Source organism: Perkinsus marinus (genome assembly GCF_000006405.1).
Source record: "Perkinsus marinus ATCC 50983 genomic scaffold scf_1104296957270, whole genome shotgun sequence".
NCBI lineage: Eukaryota > Perkinsozoa > Perkinsida > Perkinsidae > Perkinsus > Perkinsus marinus.
The window spans coordinates 50,817-58,314 of record NW_003207179.1 but is presented as its reverse complement, the minus strand read 5'-3'; the positions used below and the strand labels follow the sequence as shown (position 1 = coordinate 58,314).

Genomic DNA, 7,498 nt, shown 5'->3' with positions numbered 1-7,498 from the left:
CCACCACGTGAGGGGGGTGTCTCAAATCCATAGATTTCATGTCGGAATCGTCTGGTCTCGAGCACAGCGGAGCGAAGTGTTTCACGATGTGCATCATGATTAATCAATTTGTCCGATAGTATTTCCACTTCACTATAGGTCCAAGCTAGATGGAGTGTAACGCCTTTGAACCGACCCCCTCCTGAGGCGGTGGAAGAGTTGGGAGATAACGAGGAAAGTACACCGTCGTCGTTGGATATGATCAGATCAGAAGCGGGAAGGTGAATCGGTCGCCTGCACTTGTTGTTGTTGCTATTGCGGTGTGAACAGGTACACTCTTAGACGGAGAGCTTCCAGTCGTAAAGTTAGTAGAATGTGATGAGTCTAGCTGTAGTTCATTTCGTGCATTAACTTTGTGGTTGTTGTTGTGTGAATGAGTGGGGGAAACCGATGATGAACGAAGAAAATATTCCAAATTGGGAGACGACAGTAGTCACAGGAGTGTTGTCGACAAGTAATGGAACGATGCTTTCCTAATGATGTTGGAAGTGAAGTGGTTGTCTGCCACATAGTTCTATCACCTCTAAAGGCTCGGGCATAGCAATGGAATATACTAGCAGCTCGCTTGCTAACAATAACACTGTGACCAACACAATCAACACAATCGTCACTGCGCTGCTTACCCGCTAATTACGACAAACGCAACTTCACCTCCACGTCGGGATACGCGATACTAATGAATTGAGTGCTCTGGTGTTCGTCATGAATAAGAGACTGAGTTGCATGTTAGCAGATAGTTTACCGACAGTTACCCTACGTTGAGGGTCTGCGGTGCTCACCATTACTATAGAAAAATACGTATATAAGAACGGCGGGGACGCTCCCACGTTTGAGGTATGTATTAACATAAAACTCGAGTTGAATCCGGGATTCGAACCCTGATCGTCAAGAGTAGAGACCTGGACGATAACCGTTACACCAAAAGATGGTTTGGAAAGGTTCATCCCTACTATTTATGCTCAGGCAGATGTTTTGTACAAATCCTCGATTTCTTCCGAGATTTGAACCCGATCTGTAAGATTCACCGTCTGGAGTGTTGACCTTTTACATGATAGAATTTCTATCATAGAATCATGCAAGATTACTGTCAAGCTGCGAACTTTCTATTCTCGGATGAACATCTGCGCATTTCTCCAGTCTTTACCACATAGGAATGAATAGTCTGGCGAAGGTCATATCAGCCAGAAGTAATCCCAGGTGAGCTATAGTGTCTGATGATGTGATACTGCTATGCCTCCATAGAATGCGCGTTGCATAATGTTAGTGATTTACCCATTGAGATATTACTACACTGGGTATAATTGCAGGACAACGCCACCCTTAATGCCGTATACGCAAGTACAATTCTGCCCCTGAGCTCAACTGTGCTGTTGTGTTAAGCACAGTCTGATGGGATTCTGCAACGTCTGGCAGCTCCCATTCTCGGAAATTCTTATTTCTCATGACGCAGGTGATATAAATGTGCTTTGTTATACGTCACAATGATGCTGAGGAGTGAGAGCGGTGCACTATTTGCTATGTCCTACGCGTTCTACACAGTTGAGGTTCTCTCCACCTTTGGTTCCCCTTTGAGCTGAAGTAACACCCTCGTACGAATTCTGTAACACCACGCGATAAAAAAGTGATGGTTTACAATGAAGGGCGGCAACACACATCTTGACATTATCATTTTCATCACCCTCTTCCTCACTTCGATTGACTCGGCTGGACTGAGGCCGTATGCGGATCCAGATTCCGAGTAAAATCACTCTAGCTCCCGCATTCGTGAGCAAAATGAAACCGAGTATGGAACAAGGGTATGAGCGGAAGTAATTCGTTAACGTGATCGCCCGCCCAAGATTATAGACACCGCACGACAGTATATTTCCGTTGGTGCAACAAGGCCTCTTTCCCAGCGTGCAGCCATCCCTCGGGTCAATTCCTTAAATGGATCGTATTTGATGGGAGTGATATTGGATGACAGTGTGGATCCTTGATAAACCATTTTTCTCCTAGTGTACTAGGATGCGTTTGAAGGTGTTATTCCGTTGGAGAACTAAGCTTGCGGTGGGTAGCCTAACAACAATTCACTGTACGGAGTGTACATAACATTCAGAATCTCACTTATTCAGCATGATCTATCGCGGGCATATGGTGGGAAGTATGGGGGAAAATATCCACTTTGTCAACTACTTGTGTTGGTGGCAATTCTGAGAGGAAATTCGGAGAATCCATTCTTATTGGTTGATGTACACTTGCAGACTCCTATAATCAGCAAGAAAATTTCCGAGTTGAGGCGAGGAAAGCAAATATTTTTCTCTCCAACACTGATAGCGGGTGACTCAACAATGAACCGGTACACAGAAGTAACCCCTCAGCGTTGGATCAGCTCGTTCTAATGCGTATTGTCTACTTCTTCGCTCTACTATTTTGCCTCGTCACCACTCCGGTAACTGGAAGATGTTTCGGATGCCTCTCTAAGAAAAAGAAGAAGGAGAAGACTAATAATAAGCCTAAGCAGGCGGAAGAGTTGAATCTCGGTCAGAAGTCAAGCGATAATCTTGAAGGATTACGGTCCCTCAGAGTGGGTCGACTTAACTTCACCCGCATTGTGTCCTCTCCCCGTCCTAAGGATATCTCTCACCGTCTTGCCTACCGTAATTCGCTCAGGTGAAAGCTGATGATTTTACGAGGGACCTCAGTCAAAGAGGAATACGCAGACGATCCATGATGGAATCGAGAGGCACTCGGCGCTCCATCCTTCCGAGCAGTATGGATACCGAGAGGAATATATCCAATGATGGTAGAGATGAACCACAATCTGATGTGTCTACCATATCCCGCCGAACTGATACGACTTGAAGTCGTCACGTACTTCGAATCCAACCGTACTCGTTGGAGCCTTCGGTATGTTCAACACATCCTTCTTGCGCCTAAGTCGCTCCGTTACTGCCCGAGTACTTCTCTTGCCCAACTGCTTAATTTCCTCACCCGTACAACCAGATAGCTCCCTTGTTTATGCACTGCGTGTCATTGCTCCAAATACCGACCTCTCGGCATTAGAGTTCATCTTGCGAGATACATCCCGGTATGCGGCATCACGCTCACAAACATGATGCCCGCTCGTTGTGACTTTCAAGTCAGACACCTTCTCCATGGAGGTCTTCCACGATTCTCACTCTCGCCTTACATGCGGTATGTTCCGTACTACCTTGACGCATCATACATCGCCAATAAGCGATCGTATCAGAGGAGTTCTGACCAAGCACATGTCGATGATAGATGAAGTCATCGAGTTGCAGAACTTTCGACCCAGGCTTATAACCAGGGATGAATTGCAAATGCAGATCTGCCGCAGATCATTTACACATGAAACGCCCATCGGTTCAAGGCAACGACGCCAACCCACAAGGTTCCTCTCCTTCTAGTCGCCCCAAAGCTCGACGCTCACATTTTACCGGAATCGTCAACTCCGCCCAGTCGTCTGGTAGTCAAGATCATGAAGATCCTGAACAACATCAACTTGCTGATCTACCCGTGGAAGATAGTAAAGACCGTGTATAAGACGGTCGTTCGTCAGAATATCCTCACCAACAAGATCCGATGAATGATGACCAGGTCCAAGACCTCCCAGATCTACCTCAACCGGTGCACCGACACCCCCAAGAAGGACAAATAGGTTAAACTGTAGGAGATGGTAATAACTATAACATTGATCTATCCCTCTCGTCTACGAGATAGACGAGAACGACTCTGAGTCTGAACACCGACATCAACGTGCTACTCTGCTGCCCCGTGGTGATTCGCTATCCCTCAGCACGTGTCGATCTATCTACGCACGTGCAAGGAGAAGAGCAGGTCCCAACAGGAGGTATCTACATGAACAACGTGCCTGGTACTCGAACACGCTTCCAGGCTAAGCTCGAACACCCCCGTCATCATGAACCGCTAAGGCCTAGTAATTATCGACACCGTCATCAAGCATCGTCATTGCTCCATCATGGCCAAGTCCCATCGGCTCGATGGCATCGAGCGGTTTTCGATCTCATGGTGATACAGTCCGAGAAGCCTACTGTGGAGACCGAACGAGTAGCTCCAGAGCCAATCTTCGTAGTGGATCTCCACTCCAACAGGGAACTGTCAAATCTCCAACATGTCGAGGACTACCACTACGACACCGGTACACCAAGAAGATTCTGAACATCGACTTCATCAATCTATCTTATCTCATTTACGTAGCGACTCCAACATCCTGAACAACGACGTGTTCTTGGAGACTGTGATGAAAGATAGAAATCTGGTTAACGCCATATTTGAAGACGATCGTCTGAGACTCATCTTCGTAAGCCACCCCCGTAGCATGGAACGGTTCGCTCAGGATCCAAGCTTTCTCGAGCATCTCGACAAGTCTGGTCGATCGCAGAGCTCTCAACCGATCTACTTTACTCCTCCGGCCTCGGTTCTGTTTAACGGAACCAAGCAGTTTACTAGTCTACCCGGTAGACTCTACCGCTTTTATGAGCACAGTATCGTCAGAGCATACTTCTGCAAAGCACTTTTCTGGGGTCTCCGACTATTCCCACGTCGTCTATCTGATAGACTCTATCAGACGACTGTACATATTGACAACGCAGAAGTTAGAGAAGTGAAAACCTTTCCAACGAAAGGTATGTAACCTCAGCGTTACTGAACATAGAGGATGACTTGCTCGACAGATAAAGCACAGAATAGGCTCCATCGGCGAGAGACCGCGACTGGTAATGTATAGATTTGCAACCGATGAACTGAGCTGAGAGGACTGTGATTACTGTTGAGACTGTCCCTCACTGAGGAGCATCTGAGCACTATCATTCAGCAATGATAAGTGAGAAATAGGGAAAGGCGCACCATAGCACCATGGTCTGAGAACGGATCAAACCGCGGCGAAGAGGCAAAATTGGATGGGATCGACAGAAAAATGTGACCATCTTAATAAGATAAGCCAATATTATTGGTTAGGACTAGTCGGGTTACACTTACATTTCACAGTAGGAATGATCAAACATTCACCTTTCTCGGGGAAGCATAGATTTCCCATCGGACAATCCTTCGAAGGACATGGGGTCTCCGGTGGGGGTGGAGTAACTTCATCACGACCATGGACCATGACACCGATGACCAGGAGGATGGTGAAGAAGACCACTTTCAACATGGGAGAGTTCGACAAGAACGAAAGCTGAGTCACAGCACATTCCAATTGTCTGCTCTTACCTCGTTACGCGGATATTTAGCACTGCTCACGCGCTTCATGTGAAGTTCACGCCGGAAACTAATCTATGGCTCACTTCGCAGGACGCCAGAAATCAGCATCTATACTATAGATGCTAGTAGGAGTAAGAACTTCAAGCAATCTTACTGCCTACATCTGAAGAGGAGCCATCTCTAAGAAGACTGCAAAGTCCAATCCTAACAAGATGCTTGCGAGTACCGATGGTGAACCATTCAACTGCACGTAAGCTCATAACTCGTTGGATGATAGAGTGTCTAGCCTGCACGCCATCAGTCATCTACTGCCGTACTGAATACAACTGACGAATGGAGAGCTACGCAACTCGGTTTGAGTCAGGATAACCAACATTTCGATTCTCAGTTAATATGTTAGTGATTTGTCTATTAAAATAACATTACACTGAGTGGATCCCGCGCCGGTTTCGCCAAGAAACCCAACCCATCGCTCTAACGAATTGCGCGCGCTGGGCTACTGGGGTCGAGTGTCCGCACACAACGGGTCGAGTGTCCGCACAATCCGGGTCGAGTGTCCGCACAATCCGGGTCGAGGGTCCGCACAATCCGGGTCGAGTGTCCGCACATTGGTCCGATGATTGAGATATTACTACACTGGATATAATTGCAGGACAACGCCACCCTTAATGCCGTATACGCAAGTACAATTCTGCCCCTGAGCTCAACTGTGCTGTTGTGTTAAGCACAGTCTGATGGGATTCTGCAACATCTGACAGCTCCCATTCTCGGAAATTCTTCTTTCTCATGACGCAGGTGATATAAATGTGCTTTGTTATACGTCACAATGATGCTGAGGAGTGAGAGCGGTGCGCTATTTGCTATGTCCTACGCGTTCTACACAGTTGAGGTTCTCTACGCCTTTGGTTTCCCTTTGTGTTGAAGTATCACTCGTACGAATTGAGTTCGTCGAATTCTGTGAGTAAGTTCGACACCACGCGATAAAAAAGTGACGCTTTACAATGAAAGACGGCAACACACACCTTGACATTATTATTTCCAACACCCTCTATCTCACTTCGATTGACTCGGCTGGACTGAGGCCGTATGCGGATCCAGATTCCGAGTAAAATCACTCTAGCTCCCGCATTCGTGAGCAAAATGAAACCGAGTATGGAACAAGGGTATGAGCGGAAGTAATTCGTTAACGTGATCGCCCGCCCAAGATTATAGACACCGCACGACAGTATATTTCCGTTGGTGCAACAAGGCCTTTCTCCCAGCGTGCAGCCATCCCTCGGGTCAATTCCTTAAATGGATCGTATTTGATGGGAGTGATATTGGATGACAGTGTGGATCCTTGATAAACCATTTTTCTCCTAGTATACTAGGATGCGTTTGAAGGTGTTATTCCGTTGGAGAACTAAGCTTGCGGTGGGTTGCCTAACAACAATTCACGGTACGGAGTGTACATAACATTCAGAATCTCACTTATTCAGCACGATCTATCGCGGGCATATGGTGGGAAGTATGGGGGAAAATATCCACTTTGTCAACTACTTGTGTTGGTGGCAATTCTGAGAGGAAATTCGGAGAATCCATTCTTATTGGTTGATGTACACTTGCAGACTCCTATAATCAGCAAGAAAATTTCCGAGTTGAGGCGAGGAAAGCAAATATTTTTCTCTCCAACACTGATAGCGGGTGACTCAACAATGAACCGGTACACAGAAGTAACCCCTCAGCGTTGGATCAGCTCGTTCTAATGCGTATTGTCTACTTCTTCGCTCTACTATTTTGCCTCGTCACCACTCCGGTAACTGGGGGATGTTTCGGATGCCTCTCTAAGAAAAAGAAGAAGGAGAAGACTAATAATAAGCCTAAGCAGGCGGAAGAGTTGAATCTCGGTCAGAAGTCAAGCGATGATCATGAAGGATTACGGTCCCTCAGAGTGGGTCGACTTAACTTCACCCGCATTGTGTCCTCTCCCCGTCCTAAGGATATCTCTCACCGTCTTGCCTACCGTAATTCGCTCAGGTGAAAGCTGATGATTTTACGAGGGACCTCAGTCAAAGAGGAATACGCAGACGATCCATGATGGAATCGAGAGGCACTCGGCGCTCCATCCTTCCGAGCAGTATGGATACCGAGAGGAATATATCCAATGATGGTAGAGATGAACCACAATCTGATGTGTCTACCATATCCCGCCGAACTGATACGACTTGAAGTCGTCACGTACTTCGAATCCAACCGTACT

The 7,498-nt window shown here is 46.8% G+C and overlaps 3 protein-coding genes across 3 annotated transcripts in view; all 3 read left to right on the top strand.

The window, feature by feature from the left end:
- Pmar_PMAR024280 (conserved hypothetical protein) overlaps window positions 1–363 on the top strand; it is a 6,317-nt gene extending 5,954 nt beyond the window's left edge. Inside the window, exons 8-9 of the mRNA XM_002774825.1 lie at window positions 139–260; window positions 310–363. Coding sequence (XP_002774871.1) covers window positions 139–260; window positions 310–358 — 171 coding nt within the window. The 3' untranslated portion in view covers window positions 359–363. The remainder of the gene's footprint in view (window positions 1–138; window positions 261–309) is intronic.
- A 2,053-nt stretch (window positions 364–2,416) lies between these two features.
- On the top strand, window positions 2,417–2,692 carry Pmar_PMAR024279 (hypothetical protein; the record flags this gene model as incomplete). The annotated part of the gene is made up of 1 exon (XM_002774824.1): window positions 2,417–2,692. One exon carries the CDS (start codon window positions 2,417–2,419, stop codon window positions 2,690–2,692), a length of 276 nt encoding a protein of 91 aa, XP_002774870.1.
- A 4,311-nt stretch (window positions 2,693–7,003) lies between these two features.
- Window positions 7,004–7,279, top strand: Pmar_PMAR024278 (hypothetical protein; the record flags this gene model as incomplete). Its single annotated transcript, XM_002774823.1, has 1 exon — window positions 7,004–7,279. The coding sequence occupies one exon, from the start codon at window positions 7,004–7,006 to the stop codon at window positions 7,277–7,279; it is 276 nt and encodes a 91-aa protein (XP_002774869.1).
- Between the last annotated feature and the right edge of the window lie 219 nt (window positions 7,280–7,498).